The sequence below is a fragment of the Hylobates moloch genome, unplaced genomic scaffold, assembly GCF_009828535.3.
Source record: "Hylobates moloch isolate HMO894 unplaced genomic scaffold, HMol_V3 SCAFFOLD_5, whole genome shotgun sequence".
NCBI classification, from domain to species: domain Eukaryota; kingdom Metazoa; phylum Chordata; class Mammalia; order Primates; family Hylobatidae; genus Hylobates; species Hylobates moloch.
In genome coordinates this window covers 151404226-151431021 of record NW_026652280.1, presented here as the reverse complement: position 1 = coordinate 151431021, position 26796 = coordinate 151404226, and the positions used below count along the sequence as shown (strand labels likewise).

At 35.7% G+C, this 26796-nt stretch overlaps 1 protein-coding gene across 4 annotated transcripts in view; it reads right to left on the bottom strand.

The window, feature by feature from the left end:
* Positions 1 to 26796, bottom strand: part of ERICH3 (glutamate rich 3) — a 105761-nt gene that overhangs the window by 12817 nt on the left and 66148 nt on the right. For all 4 annotated transcript variants that reach the window (XM_032155572.2, XM_032155573.2, XM_058439664.1 and 1 more), the window contains 3 exons: positions 25790 to 26091; positions 18681 to 18917; positions 8651 to 9100 (listed from right to left, as the gene is read on the bottom strand). In XM_032155572.2, the coding sequence (XP_032011463.1) occupies positions 8651 to 9100; positions 18681 to 18917; positions 25790 to 26091 (989 nt within the window). The remainder of the gene's footprint in view (positions 1 to 8650; positions 9101 to 18680; positions 18918 to 25789; positions 26092 to 26796) is intronic.

Genomic DNA, 26796 nt, shown 5'->3' with positions numbered 1-26796 from the left:
TCTTTATGTCCATACAAACATAAATTTTTTTGTCATATCCATCTGGCAAACATTTCCTCCAGAGTTTGTTTTCCTGTATAGTCCTATGTTATTGGTGTTATTGCAAAGAATTTCACATTACTCAGTACTATTTCTCCCAAACTGATGAATTTTTTTCAAATCCCAAACTATTATTGTTAGGATTTGCAGACATTCTACATCAAATTTTGGATTTAATCTGGCAAAAATTATCATCATCTTTATATTTAGTCTTCTATTCAAATAGTTGGAGCGATTTCCCATTTATCATATTTCTTTTTCATCCTCTTTGTGTGGAATAGCATATTTTTCTTATTAAGTCCATGCGTTAGGTTTTTCCTTCTTAAACATTTCTTAAAGTCTGATTATGAGTATTTCTCCATTGTGGTTTATTACTTTTGTTGTCGTTATAGTGTGAGTGGGGTGGTTGTTTGAGGCTATAGTGAGAAATCGGTCACCTTACAAATACCACTTGTTGGCACTAATAATTGCAATTAATTAATTCTCCAGTGAATTTTTCTCTTAGATCCAAGAATTATTTTGAGTACTGCTTTTAAATTTTCAATTTTTCTGGTGAGAGTTAATTATATTTTGTAAATAATTTATAGCTTTATTGCACTGTTATGTAACGTGGATTCAACAAATTCTGCTCTGTGCTGCTATAAAAAAAGGCACACGGAGAATAGTTACATGATAAACCAACCTTCTAAATTATATTAATCACTTTTTCTATGTCCTTATGTATTATGAAAAGGACTGGTGTTTATATTTCAATACAAATGAGAGTTATTCGTTTTGTATTTTCCACTAAGAGAGTGGATGGCTTCTTGAATGCTCTTAAATCCCACTGGGATGCAGATCCTCCTCAAAAACGTTAAGCTGAAATAGTTTCCAATTCCAATTCAGGGACCCAAGAGCTAGAGGAGAAAGGAAAGTAAAGTGGGGCTTTGAACCCTCTTAGCAGAAATATAATTCACTGCGTTACTTTTCTATGGTTGCAAGAGCTTCCAGGCTTGGTTAGACAGCTACTTTAGTCTTGACACTGCCATCTTCTTTGTTAGGGAAGTGCCTCTATGAATTCAGGGGAGAAGACCCTCTACCCATCAGTGCAGCTGACTTTTTGTTGGTGTTGCCTCACAAGCTTTCCTGGGGGGGTGGCAACAGTGGAGAACACTGAACAATTAGAGGCCAGCACACCGGCTTTTTGCTTCCTCACGGCTCACCCCTGCTTCCAGCCTCTTCTAATCCTTTAAGTCTAGGATGATTTCTTTTTTAACTTCTATGAGGATGCTCCTCTTCCTCGTGGGAAACAAACACAAGGTAGCTCCTGATGTCTTTCTCTAATTTGCCCTCATGTAGCAAATTCCTTGGATTTTGTGACATCTGGATGGTACCTTCCTTAGATACAAAAACACACTTTTTAAACTTCGTAAAACATTTAAACTGCCATTTTTATACTTTCTTCCTCATTTAAAATAGAACAGGGAGAAAGAAATCAGGTACCTGAATTCATATTACCAAATGAGGTAAATTTCACAGTGTTTCTAATTAACATTTTCCTTAAAAGTCGATTTATAGCCTTCATATCACTTGCTGCTATGTTAATGTAGAAACTTAGAAACTCACTGCAATAATTCAACTGCTTTTGTGGAAACAAATCAAATCACATACGAAAATTCAGGCCATCACAAGTGGGATGTAAAAGTTGACACTTTAATATCTACTAGTCAAGATGCAAATTGAATTATTAAATATTTACTAAATAAAAAACATTCTTATGATCATTTTGAAGCATTATTTATGTGGTTTAAATGAATAATTTGGAATTTTTCAGGTATTCTTTACCGTAAACTTTGATTTAACAAAAAAACATTTAGAATGATGATGATGAAGGTTGTAATTTTTCAGGCCAAACATAGTTGCAAGGTAGCATTTTCTCTTTTCTGATTTTTTTGTAATTCTGTGCTTATTTTGTTTCTTTCTTTCTATTCTCTCCCCTGACCCTCCCAAAATTTTACACATCCTCTAGGCCATTTTTCTCCTTTAAAACAATGGAAAAGGGGGCAGAACAAAGCCACAGTATTTCTCTCCTGTAGTTGCCTGTTCTCCATGGTAAAGCTTTAGACGTCATTGTTGGCCAGAGCAGATGAAGAGGAAAATGTGCAGAGGAATAAGAAGGAAAGTTCAAGAAATCATCCAAGAACTTCAATGTACTGTATACCTTGGGGGCTTCAGGGGTTTTGTTTGTTTGTTTGTTTTTACAGTGTAGGAGTCTCCCCCTATCTGCAGGGTATACATTCCACAACCCCAGCAGATGCTTGAAACAGCAGATAGTATCAAACTCTATATATACTATGCTTTTTCCTACACATGCATCCTTATAATAAAGTTTAATTTATAAATTAAGCACATAACAGATTAACAATAACTAATAATAAAATAGAAAATTATAACAATATACTATAATAAAACATATGTTGATGTGGTCTCTTTCTCTCTCTCTCTCTCTCTCTTTCCTTCTCTCTCTGTCTGTCTTATTGTACTGTACTCACCTATTTTCAGACTGAGGTTAACCATGAGTAACTGAAACTTCAGATAAGCAGGTCAACTGTGTTACGTATTTTCTAGCCAATAGTGGCTGAGGGGTTTGGGCAGTAGGAGAAGTAGAACCACTAATACATAAAACCTTAATAAATGGTTTATGCCATGACACAAAAATACTGGTTATTCTATCTCATGCTTACTTGAATCTTCATAATCTGTTCTTTCTTCCAGGTTCTCAAATGTCAAAACACAAATGCTCTAATTTGGTATATATTACATCTTTTACATTCCCTATCGTGTATTCTCAATGACGTCTAATTCATTCTTTCTCCTATACTGTTTTAAACAAACCAAATTGATCCCATCTTAAAACATGTTAAGAATCCTGAGCAACTGAATATCAGAAGAGGGTTTTGTCAAGAATTTTCATCTGTATTTTAAGAATGTACGAAGGCCGTAAAAACACCATAAAGATATGCCCAAGCTTATTCCAAGTTTCTGGTGACCTTGAAAAGTATCCCTGTGCTTTCATCATTCTTTGTGTAGCCAGTCGATTATCTTCCCAACAACTCACCATGACAAAATTCATGACTAACATCATTTACCTACACAGTGAAGATGTTCTTGTGTCACCTTTGACATTGACGCACGGCCCACAGAATACGAGGATTAATTACAAACCGAAGACCACAGCTGTTCAAAGACAGTTGCAGAGAATGCTAAAGTTTAGCCTCCATATAGTAGCCAGAATAATCTTTTCGAAACATTCAGATCATGCCATTGTGGTCTCACACCTTTCTAGAGGAAAGATTTCCTAACTCAGAATAAATTCCTCCCCATGACCTATGAGCTTCCTCCTCTGACCTCATCTTGTACTACTCTCTCACTTGTTTACTAGACTCTGTCACACTGGCCTCCTTTCCAAATCCTTCATTCAGCAGTTATGCTCCCAACTTGGGGCCGTTGTACTTGCTGGACTCCTGCTCCCTGTGGTCTTTCTGCAGATGACAGAGTGGCCTCCCCCTGCACTTCATTCATCTCTGTTCACATGTCCGATCATTAGAGAGGCCATCCCGAAAATAATACCCCTTCCTCAAACCATCACTCTATTATGCCCTTACCCTGCTTTATTTTCCTTCTATTACTTAGCCCAAATACCCCATCACATGCTTATTTTTCACTTGGCAGGCACATCTCCCTCCTAGAATATAAAATTCATGTGGAAAGGGACTGTTATGTTCACACTGAGAACAGTGTGTGGCATAAAGCAGATCCTCAGCAAATATTTATGGACCGAAGAGGTCTACTAGCACAACCACATGCTTCCACAGGTCATTCAGAAGTTGTATTTAGACCTCAACTCCTAACACTTGACTTTCTTGTTCTTTCATCAGGACCATTTTATCCTGCCTGCCTGATGACAAAATTGCATTTCATTTTAGTTATACTATTATTTAAGTTCAAATTGCCTGGTCAAGCACTATGACTTTTCCTGACTCACATACAAAAATAAAAAATGCTTATTCCCATATACATTTTACATTATAATTTACATTAAATACACTACTCTTTATTTCATTTATATTTATGATGTACAAATTAACTTCACAAATTAATGCACTTGAGTTATTCCACTATTAGAACATATTGCCAAGATTGTGTCACAATGCATGACAGCTTAAGCTGAAAATAACAGAAAAATAAACATTAAAATAACACTATGCCCTGTAATACTGGATTAACACCCAAGAACACTGTCTCATTGTAGCTAGCAATTATAATCTTTTACTTTATCTGCTTCACTGTGTACAGTACATCTTTTATTCAGTTCACCTGATTTGTTGATGGACTGGACAAAGTCCAATTAAATACGACATACTATAAAATAGTGAGAAGGAAAATACCATTTTATGCAATCAACCTAAAAGGTATGAAGGCAATGGCTGTACTTTACTCATTTATCCACTGCTATGTTCTCAAGTAAAAACAATTCAAATTAAATTGTGTTAGCTTAGCGTCCATAAAACATCATTAATTGTATATGATTTTTAGCCCACAGATTTATTTGTAACATAAATTATTCTTTAACATAATAACAGCTTTTATTCTAACTGAAAAATGATTAAATACCATATAAATGTGAGACATGGTCGTTTACACATTCTCTCAGCCCTCTATCATTTCTACCTACAGTTCCAGTCAGGGATCTAAGTACAATATATACGTGTGCATATTCTGTGATTTTATGTGGAATTTTCTTAGAAATTGTTATTCATACAAAAAATTTCAAGAATATTTTTGACTTTTAAATCTATTATTTAAAATATTAACGAATTTATTGAATCATTTCCCTGAGTATTTGTATTTTGAAAACATTAGCCCCCAACTGTTATAATGTACTCAGCCTCAGGTTTTTGATAGCATTAATCCTTCCACATCATTCTGAATATTATACGTGGTCTTTGTTCTGTTTTACCTGTTAATGTCTTATGCTTTATATTCCCTGACTCTATATTTCCTGGCTTCCACAGCCCTCAAATTTTGTTCTTTTGTGGAAGATGAACAATAGAACAAAACTATGAGTTCTTACACAGAAGGCAACCTATTTTAAAGAAAATGTGCAGTTATACAATACTGTGGCAATATAAGAATAACAGATAAGGTGAATAAGAAGAAAAGAGAAGTGTGCTTATGTGACAAGACATTCAAGATATAGTGTTAAGTGAAAAAAAGCAAGTCTCAGAACAAAATGTATAGTATGTTTCCATCTATATATAAAAATAACATATGTATATGTATCTTTGTAATATATCAATATATATTAATATATCTATATCTATCTACCTACCTATAATTTCTATAATCATACACAGACAAAAAAACTGCTATCCACCGTTATCCCTGGAGAAAAAGAGTAAAGGTTGGGCAAGAAAGACTTTCACTTTCACTTTATTCTTGTCTGTTTTGTAATGTTTAAACTTTTAAACCAAATTTTTGGGAGAAAAAAGTTTATCAAAAACCTTAAAATATCTATACTTTTGAACAAAAATTATACTTATTGAAATTTATCTTCAGAAAATGTTTATAAATTTGAAATAATCTTAGTAATAAGACACTAAAGTACTAATAACAATAGTGAAAGTAAGAAAAAATATAAATGTCCAACTATAAGAAAATGGCTAAATTATAAGAAAACCACAGAATGGCATAACACACAGAGATTAACTATGTTCATAAAGATTAAAGATGTGAAAAATGATCACGGTATAATGTTAAGATATAAAGCAGGATATATTTTACAAAATATGAAAACAAAACTTCGTAAATCCTAAGTTGACAAATAAAGAGCCTGACTAAATGTTAAAAGTGATCTTTTTGTGTGTGATAAACCTTTGAGTAATTTTTCAAAATTACTTTACTGTCTAAATGTCATTCCATGTGTATTGTTTGTTAATAAAAAATTAATAATAGCACATATATTACGGCTTAACAAAGATAAATAGGCCGGGCACGGTGGCTCATGCCTGTAATCCCAGCACTTTGGGAGACCAAGGAGGGTGGATCACGAGGTCAAGAGATCGAGACCATCCTGGCTAACACGGTGAAACCCCGTCTCTACTAAAAATACAAAAAATTAGCCAGGCGTGGTAGCGAGCATCTGCAGTCCCAGCTACTTGGGAGGTTGAGGCAGGAGAATTGCTTGAACCCGGGAGACGGAGGTTGCAGTGAGCCGAGATTGCGCCACTGCACTCCAGCCTGGGTGACAGAATGAGACTCCATCTCAAAAAAAAAAAAAAAAAAATTAAAATCAAAGATAAACAGTCCCAAACCTTGCCACCTTGTGTTGAATCCACCTTAATAAAAAGATAACAAAATGTTTTAAAATTATAGATGTTATCAAGTCAAGACCATAAGTTTCCCAATATACTTGAGAAAACTAATAAGCCAATACACTTTTCATTTTACAAACTCAGAGAAAAACAAAAACTACTGTCTTCCAGATGACATGATCATAGTGCTACATCTCTGATATTCTGCAGCCTAATTGTGACCCTCATTATGTATATCTTACTTTACAAAAAGATGTCTACTTACACAAATTCAGAGAAACAATCTAGTTTTCTGAAGTGAAAATTTAAAAAATGAAAATAATGTTAGTGTTTCTATTGACCTTTAACACCTCTACTTTTTTGATTAGCAGCTTGTCAGCTTGTACACATTTTCTAGATGATACCTTACATGTACGAAAATTTCGTAATGAAATTCAAGATCAAAGATTTGAATTATTTTATAGAAGGGTTTCAAATATATTGGAGCTAGAATCTTGATTTATATATGACAAAAATCCTTTTGAAGATGTTCAGGGTCTTTGCATTTTAATTCTAGGGCAGGGGTTGATGAACTTTATCTCTAAATTCCCAGTTTGTAAATTCTTAGGATTTTGTGGGCTATTTAAAAATACAAAAATCATTCTTGGCTTGCAGGCTATTTAGAAAACAAGACAAAATAGTAGTGGTTTGGCCCCTGGGCCAAAGTTTGTCAAATTCTGTTCTAGAGTTATTTTTGGTAACTTATTCAAAGGTCATATGCATTGCTATACTCCACTATCTCAAACACCTGTATCCTCCTGTATTCCACCTTCAAAATTGTATTTAACCTTTAAAATCTCTCAAATATGTTCTTCATGAAAACTTTCAAGATGTCCTTTAACAAACAGGACTTCTCTCCTTTGAAGCCACATAGCATTTTGTACCTTCTCTATTTTACATAGGACTACTAACCTTTGTCCACTGGTGTGCCAAGGCTTCCACTCGGCAAGTTATGAGAGAAACCCTCTCTTACACATTTTTTATTGACTATGGTGCCTTGTGCATAGTAGAAGATTAATAATATTGGTTGAAGTAATAGATAACTATTCAACATCTTCAATTCCTAGAAGTAGACCCCAGTGGTTTAACAGTAGTTTTTAAGGGTCTAAAAGTAACATAGACACTAAAAGTATTCATATGCTTTTAAAATGCAGCTGAATTTTAGTAATATTAAAATGTGAAAATAAATTTTATCTTAAAATCAAGAAGAATGGCTCCTGCATTGACAGGGGAGTCAGATGAGAGAGAGCAACAAGAAGACCGTGAACCAGATCCAGGGCACAGGAGGCTATGTGAGAGGCAAGCGTCGGGCAGGTACAATCCAGCTCTCCACGGGACACCCCTCAGCCCTTTCACTGTGCTCCTCAAGTTGAGAAAAGCATCAGACCTTCCATGTGTCTAAGGTCTGGGGCCTGATTATCCTGACACTCCTTACTCTTTCCACATCAAATGAACAATCTTACACACTCAGGAGCCCCCGGGATCAGAAAGCAACTCAGTTTCAGAGAACTCAAAGGGAAGTTTGGAATCTTGTAAGAAAATGTTACACTATTATCTAAATCTAAATTCGTATTACACAGACGCGATAGGCAATATTTATAAGTTCTGGACATCTCTGCCTGAATTCATATCCTAGGAATGCCTCTTTTAGCTGTGTAATCTTTGGTAACTTATTTAACCTTTTGAAGCTACGTTTTATTTTTCATCTGTAAAAAAGAGATGATGATAAAAGAATGTAACTTAGAGGGAGATTGGGCTTTTGTGAGGATGTGATGAGTTAATATATCTAAGTGTTTAGAACCATGCCTGGAATGTAGTAAGCACCTATTAACATTAGCTATATATCTGAAACTCCATATATAGCTAAAAACAAATAGTATTTCTGTATTAAATAATCTCTAAAAGCCACACACATGCTTGCCTTCAGACACATACTGTGCTTTATTTCATTCCTGAGATGGAATTCCCATAGGAGAGAATTTACCGAAAATAGGAAACAGGCTGGATAGAAATTATCAAGTAATTTTTTAAGTGCAAGAGAAGGCAAACAGCAAACTGAAAATACATGTATGATTATGTAACAAAGAGAGACACAGGAAAAATCTTGAATCCTAAAGCATTATCACAATAGTAATTCCCAAGATTTGGCATAATGCAATGACCAAAATCAGCTTCCATGCATGAGGATGATGGCAGCTCAACTCAACGGCCATACTTACCACCTTCCTCCACCCCAGGGAGACCTGCCTTTTTGTCCTTCACCTGAGCAGTGCTTTCTTCCCAGAGCTTACTCTTATCCTTTTCCTTTTCTTCTGCAGGAACATGTTTCCTGGACTTCTCAGATAAACCCTCTGCAATCCCTTGGGTTCCTTTCTCTGTTCCTTCTTTAAGAACATTCTCAAAGCTTTCCTCTATTGGCATTGGCTTGGTCTCCACATCTGCTTTTGTTATTTCTTGGTCTTCAATTTCAATTTCTAAGGATTCCTCAACTGGAAGGTGAGACTTTCTTGGCTCATCATTTTCACTCAGCTCCTGAGAAGATGAACTTCTGGCACTTTCATCTATGCTGCTGTCAGCATGGGCTTCCCTGTCCCCCATTGCAGATTCATCCTCATTGTCACTAGAATAAGGGTGACTTCTGGATGAGGTTGATGAAGCAGTTTTCATATCTACAAAAAATAAAAGTGATGACATTGTTGTTGTTCTGTAAAGCAATTGGCTTAATTGTAAAAATTATGTTAGCAATTAATAATACTAAAAATTTTAAAACATAGTTTAGAACAGACCTGATACCCTTTTCCCATATAGTCGACTCAGCGGTCCCCAACCTTTTTTATACCAGGGATTGGTTTCATGGAAGACAACTTTTCCATGGACTGGGGTTAAGTGGGGATGGTTTTGGGATGATTCAAGTGCATTACATTTATTGTGCACTTTATTTCTATTATAATTACGTTGTAATATATAATGAAGTAATTATACAACTGACAATAACATAGAATCAGTGGGAGCCCTGAGCTTGTTTTCCTGCATCTAGACGGTCAGATTTGGAGATAATGAGAGACAGTGGCAGACCATCAGGCATTAGATTCTCATAAGGAGCTCACAACCTAGAACCCTGGCATGCACAGTTCACAATAGGGTTTCTGCTCCTATGACGATCTAACACTTCCACTGATCTAACAGGAGACCGACCTCAGGCAGTAATGCCAGCGATGGGGGATGGGGAGTGGCTGTAAACACAGGTAAAACTTCACTGGCTTCCCCACCACTCACCTCCTGCTGTGCAGCCTGGTTCCTAATAGGCCATGGACCCTGTACCAGTCTGTGGCCGGGAGATTAGACCCCTAGTCTAAATCATTGTTAAGATAAAGAAAACCTATCGAATCGATGGAATATATGAGTATATAGAGATTTTCAATAGATCACATTTAACTATCAACCATCCCTGGTTTTTTGTTGCTTTTTGAAAGCTGTTTTTTATTGAAAACCCTCTGTAAATATCCACTTTGTTATAGAAAAAAATGAATAATCCTTTGTCTCTTCAACAAAACCATTTTTTAAAATTTATTTCCTTCTATCACCACAGTATTCTGTGTGTATGAAACTTAAATTTTTATCTACTGTGCCATCCACAATCCTAGTATATCTTGGTATATGGACACAGTAAGATCTGCATATTTGGCCAGTACATAGACAAATATTTTTAGGTGACACTTGCATGTGTGTGTGTGTGTACATAGACAGAGATTTTATCTTATTTTGAGCTCTGCAGAAGCAGAAGCTGAGATGAAGATTCATGTGTGAGAAAAGTATTTAAGATGTGCTCCAGGAGAACTCTTAAGGGAGTAGGGGAAGCAAGGGAAGAAGGGCAGAAATCAATCAAGGGAGGTATTTCAAGCGCCATCTCAACCTCAACCTGATCCCATGGGCACTTCTGACGTGTAAGCTATATTAGGATGTAATTTATATTAGGCAGGAGCTGGGCTTTCATACTTTGGAAAAGTCAGACATTGGCTATGGACCACCCTAGCGAGAATGTTAACTCTCTGGCATTTCCAGGCTCTTTGAGTCTGAGGGTGAAGCACTACCAGTAGTCCAGGGCAGTCCTCTGAAAAAGGTGAAGGGAGCAGAAGATGGGAAATGGGTGAACATAGTTGATAAGAGATTCTGGGAGATCTAGGCAGTGCGACGACAGGATGCTAGATATGCAGTCTAGAAACTTACGGTAGCCACAGCTGGTTTATGTAATACCTAGAAAGGTTTTAACAATTTCCAATAAAGTACCATACACACTGAATCTCAATAAGGAAGCTGGACAGCATAAAAAATCACTGCATACATTGCTATAGGCCAGAGAAATACAATCTTGCTTTTCTAACCAATAGGTCTAGGTCTGTAACTGTTTCTTTTATAAATATACTTTCAAATAAAATATCCTACATTTAAATGCTGCCTATTTTTTCGTTTTCTCTGTACTCCTTACTCTTTTTTCTGTTTCTTTATTTCTTTCAGTTCCATTTGGCAGCTGTACCGATGGCTGTAGCAGCTAATGCAGAGTTTAAGATAAAAAATACCTGTCTTTGCCCTTATCCTCTTCTCTCCATGCCTCCAGCCCTGGCGGCTCCCCATGACAGGTCTTAGCATTTTAAATATAGTCTCAGAGACATATCAGAGTTTCCGCAAAGATTTGAGAGATGCTACACCGCAGTAAAAAACAAACTCAAAAAGCCTTTCAGCAACAGAGCCCCTGAAGTCTAATTCCATTTGCTTTTATCTCCTGATACCTTGACAAACACCAGATGACCACTATTTTTCAAATAAATCACATACTCTAGCTACTCATTCTTTATTCTCCATTTTATAAAATCTGGATATGCCATCTCTCTGGTAGAAAATGTAGCAGATCAAGGAGAGTTCTTCTCCATCTTATTTGTATCCGTTCAGAAACTTTAGGGTCTATGAACTCTCCTTTCCCTTCAGAGTCTTATGTTCCTTCTTTAAAAAAGAACATCAGCTCTGATTTATTAGCGGTTTAATCAATGGCTTTCATTAATTACATAGTTAGCTAGGACTCAATGTTATACTCCTTCTGAACTCCAAAAATATATCTACCATCTAAATATGGAAATGATGTCTCCTACTTTTGGCTTCTGAGAGAATTTTTTAAAATGAGTGCTCCTCTGCCTTTCTTTAGTAGCTTCCATTAATCGTATTATTTTATTTCAAAGGGCTGAGTCAGTCCTTCAGAGAAGAAAGATCAGGAGAATGAATGGCCTCGAAGTGGCCAGGGCACCTGACCTCCTATACAAACTCATTTCAGTTTTCAAATTTCTTCCTAATCTCATGCTGTAATTTAGTTTCACTCTCATTTCTTTCTCTCATTTACATACACAGACACTGGAGTAAGACTTTGCCTATAAAGAAGCTAAAAAAGCTTCAGGGTTATGGAATAGGATTTTCTAAACTAATTTTATTTATTCTCTTAGAAATAAAGCAACCGCTTATATTAAAAAAACTTTGAGAGCACATATGTAAATTTGCTTTGTCATTAGGAGGGAAAAATTATCTTGGAAGCATGTTGATAAACAGCTATGCCTCCTACCCAATTCCATTTGTTCGTGTATTCCCTTCTGGTAGTGATGCTATAAGAACCTGCTTTTGCTTGTTTTGGCAAAGAAAAGACCTGCACTCACTGCCTGAGGTCTCGGCCGAAGCCAGCAAGTTTGGTGCCATTGTTCCATGTCCTAAGCAAGAACTTTGACTTTTCTCTTTCCACAATCAGGAGCTCTCCAGGCCCTTCTTCCCTTTTCATGTCAGTGATAACTGTTGCTTTCTTTCTTTTTTGGCATCACTATATTTAAAATCTTGTTTGACACAGCACGAGATTGAGAAAAAATACCATATTCTTCTGTACAACAAACCCTGGTGTCCCAATCACAGCTCTGCTACTTAATAGTTTCGACTTTCGTTATGCTATTTAATTTCTTTAAGCCTCTGTTTTCTTAACTGTAAAATGGGGATAATTCTACTTGTTCTCCTTACATAATTGTAGAAATTACATGAGAAAAATATTTAACCTAATCAAATGAAATAATTATTTCTTTATAGTCTTTTTTCCTCTATGACATCACACATGTAGCATATTCTAATAAATTTCTCTCTTGTAATTTCTTTCTTGTGATACTGAGTGATATCACAGCTACCATGACAAAGATAAAACCGATCATGATTACGCACCTACTATAAACCAAACCATGAAATAGCACTTTACAAACATGTCATTTAATCCTATGGAATAATAATGATCTTCTATTTTGAGATCCAGACAGAGAGGTCCAAAGAGGTTCAACAGTACCCAATGTCCATTAGCTAGTAAGTAGAAAGTTTTTGTAAATGCTTCTTTTGTAATGATACACTGCAATAAAACCAAGACCCTTCCATTTGCTGAAAGGCCTTCAGACAGGAAGTACCCACAGCCATGGACCCACCATTGCTCCTCTTAGCTAACTTTCCACTGTTACCACTCAAGACTGACAGACAGGCAATTGTTCTCTTTCCAAAATCAGAACTCCTGAAATGTGTAGTCTGTCCTTGCTTTTTTATCTCTACTGGTCATTCTTAATTTTGTCCACCACTCTAGAGCTCAGAGTCCATTTAAAATATTCTGAGGCACAGAATATGAATACAAAGCAAAAGCAAAAGGTAGCAATCAAAGTCTTCCCTAGTTTATTTATAACATTGGTCATATGCTATTTTATGAAAATATACATGTTATTCAGTTATTTACCAAATAACTGTGGAACACTGTGAGGACACTCACACAAATGGTGTGTGTGTGTGTGTGTGTGTGTGTGTGTGTGTGTATGCTTTGTATGCCAGCAGTCCTCACTGTTTATACTGCCTGATTGCTAGGTTGATACGCCTGACCAAGGGCACCAGCCACACACACATCCAAAGTCAACACCAGTCCAGCAAATCCAGGATAAAGCCTGCTCTCCCTCTTCATAACTGAGGTTCTGAGTTGTCCTTCACTTTCCTTCCAACTTACATAGATTCATTTGTCCACTAAGTACATATTGAGAACTTCCTATGTGCCAGGCAATGTTCTACAAGAAAACAGAAACCTTGGTCCTTGCTTCTACCTATAATACACACTCAAAACAGAGATTGACTAATTACCCACCTCCTTTCACATGAGGGCAATAGACCTGCTGCACACGTTCATAAAGGTATTGGTTCACTCTGACAGTGACTGCGGATAACTCTCTCAGAAACTATTGCCATACTCTTATTGCAATCAGTAGCTAAATTGTCTGTTTTAAACCAATGACCAGACCTGACCTTAGTTTTCAATCATTTTCTCACCTGCTAGCAAGGAGCATAATTTTACCACAGTTTAAATTCACCATTTCCTTAATTAGTGTCCTGATTTTAACTACTTTGTTTTTGGCTTATTAGCTGGAAGCACCTACAGAAACTGCAGTTTAAGTTCACAAACTAAAATGAGTAAATTAAGTTAAAAATTTAAATGATCTCAGTGACGTAACCGTGGATCCCAACCCAGTGGATCCTATATGCTTTTCAACTCCAATACCATCCAATTCTCTCCTTCCTATTCCTTAGCCCAAGAGTTCACAGCAAAATCTGCATATGCGCTGCTCTTAATTTCTTCAAATTAGCCATGACACACGAATTTATATATCCTACTATTAGTCGTATAAATAGTTCTGTCTTAATGATACTTACAAGTTCATGAAAATCTGTTTATATTATATGTCAGTTCAATCAATATCTTCATGTACAGTAATAGCTAATTAGACAAGTGCTTTATACTCAATAAATATTGTAGGATGAACCTGCTTAATGAAAATAAAAGTATAAATTATCAAATTTCAGCTATGAACAGTAACTGGTATTTAGTCTTAAGAGGGAACATATGCCCGCATACTGATAGTTAGTATTATCAGTTGAAATGTCTCAAATCATCAGGGAGACAAGTATATGCAAGAATACATATTCACAGGTAAATGCAGATATAGCAGGAGGAGAATAAAACAAATAAAATGTTCTCCATATTTACCTTTAATTTCACTTTCTAAACATTAAAATAAACTTAAAATATTTATAATACAATCAAATCATGTGTCACATTGTGCTGCATACATTATTTTCATTCATCTATTGATCTATTCAATCAGCCCTTCATTCATAAGAGTTCACTGAGTGTCTGTGTAATGCCTTTGTTTTCTACAAGGCAGATTCAAACTGCAGAGAAACACTTCATAGAAAAGTATTTTTTTGTGAATTAAAGGATGGTTCTACATTTAAGAATTCACCTGAAGTTATGCCTTCCTACTTCGACAATTGAAAAGTGACTATGGATTGGGGAATTATTACCATTAAGAAACATATAAGTTTGATTGACCATGCAAAAAATCACACGTATTATAGTCTTTGATCAGAAGCCATTTATAACATTCCCATAATCTTCTCTGATCCAAGAAACAGATACATTGCACTGAAGTCCAAGGGTGCGTCTCACAGCACATAGAATTTCAACACAGAAGAAGTCTACACCCCTATACTTCTTTTCAAACCCTATTGAAGCCAAAAGATTAAGGGTGAGATTCTTAAAATCATAAATCAATTAAGTGGAATATTGCTGTGATTCTGGGACTTTAAAAGTTTATAAGATTTACTTCTTCAACAGACTGAAAAATAGCATGAATGAAATCATCTTTCTTACTAGAAAAAAATTACTTGAAGTCTTACTTTCTTTTTTTCATATTCTGGGAGAAGTCTCTTCTCTGTCTCTTTATCTCTACTTCTATCTCAATCTGTCTAATCTTTCTCAAAAGGAGCTAGTTAGTCTTTTTTTCATTACTAATTTTTAAATTTATAATTGACAAATAATTCTTGTATATATTTATGAGATACAATGTGATGTTTCAATGCATGTACACATAGTATAATGATCAAATTGGGGTAATTACACATGCATCACTTTAAGCATTCATCATTTCTTTGTGGCGACAACATTCAAAATCTTCTCTTCTAGCTATCTTGAAATATATATTACATTGTTATTCGCTATAGTCACCCTACTGTGTAGTAAAATACTAGAACTGATTCTTCCTGTCTAACTGTAACTTTATACCCGTTGACCTCTTACTCATGGACGCTATCATCCAAACTGTCCATAAAAGTATATTCTCAGTGACATGATACTTTTCCCCTCAACCTTATAATATTCATCTATGACAATATATTTTCAACTGGTGAATTAGTGCCTGGGGTTGCCAACACAAATGCAGAGAAAAGGAAGCTGTCGTTCTTTTTAAATGATAGGAAGTCTCACACATCATTCGTAAACCAGGGTCCTCTCTTAGTCAGCTTGCAGCCAGTAGCACTCTGTCACTCACGGGCTGCTCAGCACACTGTATTCATCAAGGCGGGCCGACGCAATTGTTAGCCGGCAGTTCAAATGGGGCCGACTTGTCACAAGAGTGACAGCCTGGGCAATTGTTTGCCCTCTGGGAACAGGTGCAGGCAGGTTCAAATGAAACACATCCAAATACTAACAGCAAGATTCTTAATCATGTCAATAAAAAGGATGTACTGGTGTCTGGGATTCAGTGGTCACATATGCCTCTCACCCTTTTGAAAATGAAATGCTGTCTGGCTTTTCAACAGAGTATTCCAAGGAATCCATCATGTCATTATCATTTTTAATACATGCTACTTGTTCGGTGGATAAAATCTCTAATGCTGATACTCCACATACTAAAAGGCATGTTTATGCCTTGAATAACACAAAGGCAAGTTATCAAAATAAAGGAATGGAAAATAAGAAAGTCTGACGATGGAGTAAAAAAAAAACCATAATCAGCAATGAGATTTGATTTCAGAATGACACTGTTTTAAAACACCAAGCATGCAAAAGAGCCCTTTAAAAGCATAGCTTAATAACATCATTAATGAAACAACAAAAGAAAATAGCTAGCCAATTTAATTTTGGCTCTTAAACTTCCCAAAATTTGTGAACCAGCTATATATTCTTATAGTTTTCATTGCATATCTATTTAAAATATTATATATTATATATCTATACAACATTGCTAATTATACATTTTTTCCATTGAAAATTCCAATAACTGTAAAGCATAAATGTAGCTAGATATCATGGCACTAACCAAAACATCTTAGTATTATTGGTGTTAGCATTCAAGTAGTTGCTTAATATTTAAAAAATATCTTTTGAGAAATCAGCTATGTCAATATATAGAGGATTGAAACTAAACCCCTTCCTTACACCATATACAAAAATCAACTCAAGATGTATTAAAGACTTAAAAGTAAAACCTAAATCTAACATTGAGATTGTTCACAGAACTAGAAAAACCTATTTTAAAATTCATGTGGAACCAAAAAAGAGTCAGACATTTTGTCTCCTCTCCTGTATCTATCCTCTGAACATCTGTTGAGTTTCCAAGCTCCTAACATCTAGTGAGAACATTACTTACTTATGCTGTAATCTGCCACTGGTGTTTCAATCCTCTCCAACATTCTCTATTCCTCTTGCATTTTCTTTTCTAACTTAGGACTTTTTTATTTCTTTTTCTTTTACCATGAAAGTCTACCTACTGCTGTTTTCCATATATTTTCTTATATGTAGCTTTCTCTCTTTCTCCCATCTTACCTAATACTAAAATTATACTTTCTTATATTTCTGAAATGCTGAGGTATGTGTGAAAAATCATTGATTCAACTTATGCTAAAAGCGAAATTTAGTACTATTTATTACATGGATTTCATGGTCTTGCATTGAAAAGAGTCTTTACCTCAAGTCGTTTAAAAAAACTTATAAATTTCATAGGGATTAAGTATCTGAATTAAAATTAAATAATGAAAATGGATGAAAATTTGGGAATATGTCCCTAACCTTTGGATTAGGAAAAGGCTTTTTAATTAGAAAGGAAACTGTTAAGCAATAACAAACAAGATTAATAGATTAGAGTAATAAAAATCAAAAAGTTCTGAATGACCAAATATTAATGAAGTAAAAAAAATTGAATGAAAGCATGACAGCACGTGATAAACTATCCCTAATAAAGAGCACCCCAATAGCCATAATATCCAATAGAGAAATGAGTAAAGCGAGCAATATATTCACAGAAAAGGAAATATAAATGGACAATGAATATAAGGAAAGATGCTCAACCCACCAGGAGTTAGGGTAACAAAAACTAAAACAAGAAGCTAGTAATTTTTTTGCCCATAAGATTAACATAAATAAGATTAATGAAATCCAGGTGAGTGGGTGTATCACAAAACAGGCTTTCTCTTATATCCTTGTTAGGAATGTGAATTATATGACCCTTTCAGAAAGCAATCTGCCAAGATTTACTAAAATTTAACATAAGCGAATACTTAAGGAAATCTAGCCTAAAGATACAGAAATATCAGTACCCAAAACAATAAATTGGCATACCACAAACTTTCATATTGCTGTTAGCAATAATAAGTTATTCATACATGTATTGACTTCTTAGGATACTTAATATGTGCACAGTTAAACTGAAAAAACAATTTCAAGAGTAACATGAATTATATGTTTACATATTTGTAAAAAATTACGTAAATATTTGTACGTAAGTTTATGCAATGGAAAGATACACCAAACTGTGGAAATAGGGAATTTTTAACTTTTTCCTTCCAAACAATTTGTTACATTTTCAATGTAATTGGAACATTGAAATGGATATGGCTATAGTCGTAAATGTCCTTTTTAAGATTCCTTTACATTCATTCTAAAATAGTTACAGACACATTTGTTTTATGTCCCTCTTTCATTAGGTTTTTGAAGTTGCATTAATAAAGTGCGAAGGTAACAAATTACCTCATACTCTCATAAGTGGGAGCTAAATGATGAGAACACATGGACACATAGTGGGGAACAACAAACACTGGGGCCTATTGAAGGGTGGAGCATGAGAGGAGAAAGAGGATCAGGAAAAATAACTAATGTGCTAGGTTTAATACCTGGGTGATGAAATAACATGTACGATGAACCCCCATGACATAAGTTTATCTGTGTAACAAACCTTCACATGTACCCCTTATTTAAAAGTTAAAAAATATATATTCAAGAGAAAAAAAGGATTATCTCATTAAATAGAAAACAAAGAAAAGCAGTAAACACACTCAGTAAACAGCCTATGTTACATGATAAGTTGAACAACTCGCCTTGTTTATCCTCTTCCAGTTCACTCTCAGAGCATCCATCATTCTCATCTTTCACGTTGTCATGGGCATCTGGTGCCTTCTGTGATGAGGTTTCACTCTCTTTTTCAGGGTCTAAATTATCTTTTTTATCATCCAAAGGTGACTGTGGTATTCCATTCATTTGAACATCAGCCTGTCCTTCTTCATTAGCTTTTTCACCTTGTTTCTCCTCATCTACTTCAAAATCTTCTTCATACTCTGAAAAAAGAAAATCTCCACTATAAGAATGAAAATAGAACCCCTTATACTTAACCTATTTCTCTCTAATGAGAACTTTGACTCCATTATCCTCTCTTCTCTGAGGCTTTCTTTGCTTCTTCTTTTTCGTTCAATTAGTGAACATGGAAAACTAACAGCAAATGATCAAAGATTCCAATCAGTTACATACACAAGAGCACAAGAGAAATGAAGCTCCAAATGACAAGGCTGAAACCTAATAAAAGTTCATTTACAAATGAACATCATCATCTAAAATAACCAAAATGGAAAGAGAAGAACTTGATATAAAACAATAAATTAGAAATAAATTAAAAATGAAGAGAACAGGATTATAATAATGAAAGTTAATTTGGAGATCCAACGAGGTCATATTTCATATGAAAAATGTTCAAAATATTTGGATATCAACTTAATGAATAGTGAAGTGGAAAAATTCAATTAATCAATTCCAAAAGCCCTGAGAAGTAACACTGTGAATAGCATATTCTTTAAGAAACAAATGGACATCAAGAAAAGGCATTATGAAGGATTCTATACGTAGGCCAGAAATGAAATCACATGCATTATTCATTCCTACAAGAAATGAAATAATTACATTTCAATGATAAAAATTTATACAAAATAGAATATTCCTGTCACAGTCACATATTTGCTTTATTCCCTGCAGAGGTGCAACAAATCTGTAGCAGGAAAAGGAAACTGTCACATCAGATAAACTCCAGCTGTCCCTTGTGGTTATAATTTTTCACCTTTCATATTTAATTGTTCCCCTTTTTCTTCCACCAAAAACTAAAAATCTTGAAGTGACAGCATGCCAAGGACAGAGAGCAAAAGGATCTCATGCAGAACCAATTAAGCGAATAAACAATTATCCTTAAAATAAAAATTACCGTGAAAATAAAGGTTTCTCAATTTTGTGTGTTTTAGTTATTAGCTATTCTGGCTTCTCTGTGGGGGAGTGGGGGGCCTCTCGGGTAATTTACTTGAGAGCTGTCCACCCAGTGAAAGAAACTTAATCTAGAAATGTGTGCCCTGTGCATATGCAGAAAGCTCTGTAAATACAGAGGGTGAGGGAGATGTAAGGGGAAAAGTGAAATCAAAACCTATAACAAAGAAAATTAGATAATCACAAAAATGTTTCCACAAAAGAGATTTAATACATTTAAATACAAAATACGTATCAGTAAACCAAAATTGTAAAATAAGCAAGAAGATGAAGAATTTGCTTTATATTGCTAGACACAAACAGAAACTACTAATAAAAACAAGTAATTTTTTTTTTTTTTTTTTTTTTTTTTGAGACTGAGTCTTGCTCTGTCGCCCAGGCTGGAGTGCAGTGGGGCAATCTCGGCTCACTGCAAGCTCCGCCTCCCGGGTTCTCGTAATGGACCGGGCCCCCACCAGCCGGCTAATTTTTTATTTTATAGAGATGGGGTTCACGTGGCTTGACTCACAAGCGTGAGCCACCGCGCCTGGCCACAGGTAAATATTTTGATCCAAGTATTACCTGCCAAGGTATAGGATAATTCCTCACCTGACCCTTTTAACTATCAGTCAATAAGCCTATTTTTTGAGAATCTTCTATGTTTAAGAGGATAAAATTAGAAGATAGAAGACATTACAATAAGACAATCCCGGCCATGAAGGACTCTCCAATTTTTATTGAGGAAATAAGATGTAGGTACACAAGAAATACTGTACTCACTTTATAGTAGTTTTTAATATGTGATCCTCAGTAGTGTTTCTCAATACAACTGGGCTGGATTGCTATGGATTTTTAGATAGGACATATAATTAATTACGTGAAGTAGTGTCAAGTAAGCAGAATGGAACGAAAGGATGGAAAGTCATTTTAGGGGCTCATGGAAGACTTCCCAAAAGAGGAAGGTGAGGTTAGCTGCAGAATACACACACATATATCACACTACAGGGGTTTGCTACTGACCATAAGATAAGCAGAAGGAATATTAGTGGATTGCTGCAACTCCAGGCATAGAGTTACATAGTAGTGGAATGTGAGGATTTGGGAATCAGGTATTCATGTGCCCAAGACCCAGTTAAAACACTTACTATGTGACCTTGGGTAATTTGTCTTTAAGCTTCAGTTTCTCCATCGGTAACACGGGTAATAGAAGGCTGTGGTGAGTATTGAGAGCAATAATCCCTGGAACATACTTAGCACAGTGCATGAATAGCAGCGGCATAATAAATATTATGGATTAGTAGTAATCGTCCTTGTGATTGGGTAGTGGAGGGAGTAGATTATAGAACAGGAGAAATCACACACGATATGTACTCCTTTGACAACAACACACTTTAGTGGAGGCACCTGATTAAAATCAGAGCAGTACAAGTGTCCGCAATTAGGACACAACTACAGTTATATAATTGAGACACAGCACGAAAGTGAAGGAACACGAAGTGAACCACAAGAACAGTCCCAGCATCGTATTTTGTGTTTTCTCTCAAATATGAAAGTCGAGGCTGCCCTGGCTTTATTCTATCCCTGCTATCATCACATTTAAGTGTTAACTTTCTGTTAACCACAAGCCTTCCAAACTGTCATTATAGCTCAAAGCACACCACCTTTGTGTCATCTACTCATGTTTTTGATATGAATAAACCAGCGGCATGCTTTCTAAAATCTTTTACATAATTTGTTCTGTTCTCCCCATCCCATTTGCCTTCTTCTAGAGAATTTAATTAGCTTGTTGTTTACCATCCCCACTAATGAGGACGTGAGTCAACACTGGGTCAACATCAATCTAGCCCAACCTTCTCTTGCTGACCTCGATTCAAACTTCTTGCTGCCCTTACATCAGCGACTATTATGCAGAGAGCTAAACCCTTGCTGCTGTGGCTGCATTTTTAAAAATGGAAATGGACATTTAAAGTCCATTAACTAGCCAACACAGAAGAAAGACTCCAGGAAAAGCTTTATCACAGGTATCATGAGTATAAAGTACATCACTCATAGCACTAGTTATGTTAGTTTAAGAAAAAAAAGAAAATGAAAAGCTTTCATTGAACATGACTTTCATAAACCACCATGCTTCAAAGTTAAAACACATGAAAACACATCCTATTTGTTAATACCTCTGTGATTACTATTGCTGCAGATATATTAAAATTCTCATCCCAAGATAAGACAAAGACTAGAAGAGATTGTGAAGAATGGTGAGCTGGTAAAAGTGTTCTAAGTGAAATCTTTTGTAAAAGATTCACTTTATTCAGTAATAATCAGACATGAAGTCTAGTGCTATAACAGTCCTGTAATTATTCTCTTGGATTTATGAAACACTTGCAAAACATTTGCAAAAATACGAGGTGGGGAAGAAGATATCTAGAAGTTGTCCCTTTCCCGAAGCCAGCCCTTCCACAGGTACCCCAACCCATGGTTATTGTGCCCCCTATCCAAGCTTTGTCTCTGGAGTATGAGGGACACACAGGCAGCTCTCCCTTTCTCGTACTTTGGACACATTATCCACAACCATGAAGTGGGTAGGCTAACTTGTACAGAATAGAAGGTTGTACAGTGTTTGAAAGACTGAGCTTTGGAATTAGACAAACCTGGGTGCAAATTCTTGTTCTGCTACTTTCTTTTTGTGTATCTAAGCCTCAATTTCCCAGCCTGTAAAATTGAAGTAGTAATAATACCTACCATGTTGAATGGTGACGATAAAATGAGACAGTGTGTGCACAGTGCCTAGTTCAGTGCTCAGTGCTTGGCACTTTTGTTATTGTTGTTATTACTGCTTTAGGTATAATTATATACAGGCATACCTATATACACGTGTAAGTATATACAAGCATACCTATATCTGTGAATGTACACCTATATATATTCAATATACAGGTATACCTCAGGGATATTGCAGGTTCAGTTCCAGGCCATTGCAATAAAGATAGTGACATAAATTTTTTGGTTTCCCTGTGCATCCAAAATTATGTTTCTACTATGCTGCTGTCTATTGAGTATACAACAGCATTATATCTAAAAACCCAATGTATACACCTTAACTAAAATCACTTTATTGATAAAAGACACTAACAATCATCTGAGCCTTAGCTGGTCATCGTCTTTCTGCTGGGGGAGGATATTCCCTTGATGTTAATGGCTCCTGACTGATCGGGGTGGGTGGTTGCTGATGGCTGGGGTGGCTGTGGAAATTTCTTAAAATAAGACAGCAATAAAGTTTGCCACATCTATTGACTCTTCCTTTCATGAAGATTTATCTGTAGCACGCAATGCTGTTTAATAGCACTTACGCACAGTAAAACCTCTTTTAAAATTGGGCTCAATGTTCTCAAATCCTGCCACTCTTTTATCAACTAATACGTTTTATACATGATAAATTCTTTGTTGTCATTTCAACAATGTTCACAGCATCTTCAGCAAGAGTAGATTCCATCTCAGGAAACTTCTTTCTCTGTTCATCCCTAAGAAGCAACTCCTTATCTATTCAAGTTTTACCATGAGATTGCAACAATTCAATCTCATCTTAGGCCCCACTACTAATTCTCTTGCTATTTCTACCACATCTGCAATTACTTCCTCCACCAAAGTCTTGAGCTCCTCAAAGCCACCCATGAGGAAATCACCTTCTTTCAAACTCCTGTTCATGTTGATATTTTTACCTCCTTCCATTAATCATGAATGTTCTTAACGGCATCTAGAATTGTGAATCCTTTCCAGAAAGTTCCCAATTGAATTTGCCCTGATCCATCAGAGGAATCACTATATATGGCAGCTATAGCCTTACAAAATATATTCCTTCAAGAATGAGATCTGAAATTACTCCTTGATCCATAAGGATAACAAGAGAATGGATGTTGTGTTAGCAGGCGTGAAAACAACATTATCGCACTACATATCTTCATCAAAGTTCTTGAGTGACCAGGTACATTGTCAATGAGTGGTATTATGTTGAAAGAAATCTTTTTCCCTGAGCAGTAGGTCTCAACAGTGGGCTGAAAATACTCTACAAACCATGCTGTAAATAGATGTGCTGTCATCCAAGCTTTGTTTGTTTCATTTACAGAGCAGAAGCAGATAAAATTTAGCATAACGCTTAAGGGCCCTAGGATTTTTTGAATGCTAAATGAGCATCATGAATTCACCAGCTGCATTAACCCATAAAAGAAGAGTCAGCCTATCCTTTGAAGCTTTGAAGTCAGGTGTTGACTTCTCCTTTCTAGCTATGAAAGTCCTAGATGGCATCTTTTTCCAACATAAGGCTTTTTCATCTACACTGAAGACCTGCTGTTTAATGTAGCTACATTTATAAATGATCTTAGCTAGGTCTTCTGGATAAAATTTCAGCAGCTCCTACATCAGCACTTGCTACTTCACCTTGCACTTTTATGCTATGGAGATGGCTTCTTTCTTTAACCCTCATGAACCAACCTCTGCTAGCTTCATACTTTTCTCCTGCAGTTTCTTCACCTCTCTCAGCCTTCATAGAATTGAAGAGAGTTAGGGCCTTGCTCTGACTCAGGCTTTGGCTTATGAGAATGTTGTGACTAGTTAGATCTTCTATCGAGATCACTAAAATTCTCTATATATCAGCAATAAGGATTTCTTTTTTATTATGCACATGTTCACTCGAAGTAGCACTCTTAATTCCTTCAGGAACTTTTCTTTTGCATTCACAACTTGGCTGTTTGGCACAAGTGGCCTAGCTTTTAGCCTATCTTGGCTTTTGATATGCCTTCCTCACTAAGCTGAATCGTTTCTTTTGATTTAAAGTGAAAAACGTGAGACTCTTCCTTTCACTTGAACATTTAGAGTGTATTGTGTAGGGTTATTAATTAACCTAATTTCAATACTGTTGTGTGTTAGGGAACAGAGAAGACCAAGGAGAGGGAGAGAGACTGGAGAACAGCTGGTCACTGGAGCAGTCAGAACATTGATTAAGTTCACTTTCTTACATGGTACAGCTCATGGCACCCCAAAACAATTGCAATAGTAACAACACAGATCACTGATCACAGATCACCATGACAGATATCATAATAATGAAAAAGTTAGAAATATTGACAAAGTTTGACACAGAGATGAAGTGAGCACATACTGTTGGAAAAATGATGCTGATAGACTTTGATGCAGGGTTGCCACAAACTTTTAATTTACAAAAAGTGCTATATTTGCAAAGCTTGTGCAATAAAGCGAGCACAATAAAATGAGATGTGCCTGCATACGTATGTGTGTATGTATATATATGAATGCGGGTGTGTGTGTGTGTGTGTGTGTGTGTGGTTGGGTGGGTGTATTTGTATGGAGAGAGGGAGACAGAGAAGCAGGGGAAGGCAGGAGAGAGGAAGAAGGAGAGAACAGAGAAAAAAGAAGAAAGCATAAAACAGCAGACAGATAGGTTCCACAACCCTAAGCCTATAGTCAACTGCTTTTAGTTATGAAATACTCCATATAATCACCATATAATCATATAGGTTGTACCTACCTGATGTCAAAGCAATTCATCAATTTCATGAAAAACAGTACATCCAAAAACTTTTAAAATAGGTAAAATTCTATTTGGTCAAAATGGTCTCCGCAGAAGTCAATAGAGTCTCTAACTCATATTGACATATACTCCATTCTCTCTCCTCATCTTTGCAGCAAGAACCTTTAACCTTTCTGGGGTTAGATGTGCCCTCCTCTAAGGTAGGTGACACAGGACTCCATACAAAACAGCAGAGGAAGGAGATCGGGGCACCCCACATGTAACAGCTGCCTAAAGCCCACAGCTGGGTAACATTTAATGGGTATTTTTGAAAATTTTGATAATCACATTTCAAAGACAAACGAAACAGCCGCAGCTACTACAAAAGAAACTTGTGTTGTTGATTACCATATTTTAAAGTATTTTCCTGGTCGTCTTCCAAGACGTCTTGTCCTGGTTTTCCTTTACTTGTCATTTCCTCCACAGCAGTTGTCACTTCTTTGAGCCCTGTTTTTATTTCTTGAGCTGAAAAATTGGCTGAAACAGAGGTTTTGTTCTCCTTGATCTCGTTTCTTTTTGGTATCACATACTCTCTCTCTTTCCTCACTTTCCCCTCAGCCTTCTTCAGTTCCTCTCCTTTCTCAGTGCTCTTTTCTTTCCTAGATTTTGGCAACGATGTTTTTTGGTCAAGGCCCATTGCAATAATGCACCTATGAAAAATATTAACAGGAAGTGTTTGTTAACCCTTATAGACAGCACAATGGAACCTCAAAGCTTTTGAAAGCACTTATCTCTTATTCTAGTAAAAAAAGATACAAAAATGTTTTGATTACAGTATACACTAATAAAGATAAACAATTTAAAAAACTAATTAAAAATATACTATTCTTTTTTGATACTAAAATCTTGTAAACAAACAACAAATTCTTAATAACGTTATCCACAATAATAAAATGAAATAACTCATCAACCAAGAACTATAGTTTCAGACTAAAATCTGTCTCTTCAAGTATATTTTTGGTCCTAAACAGTAACACGTACCATAGATACAGAAATATAGGCAGGTATATAATTTTACATACATGAAGATATATCTCAAGTCCTTAAATGAGAATTATAATAGAACATGCAGATTCACAAACATAGAGAAGCTGATATAAAAATGGTCAGAAGAAGCAACATGCCATTCAGCCTGATAAGTTATATTTTAGCAACACAACAACAGTAACGAAAGACTTACAAGATTGGCTCTGAATACATATGATTGATTTTTTAAAGAAATATATACAGTCAAATGTTGTTGCGTCTTTTAAGTAAATAACTCAGGAGTTTGTTCACTTTTCATAGAACTGTCATTATTGTTTTTAGAATGGCCTTTTGAAGTCTGTACTACAGTCTTCTGGTGATTTTTGCTG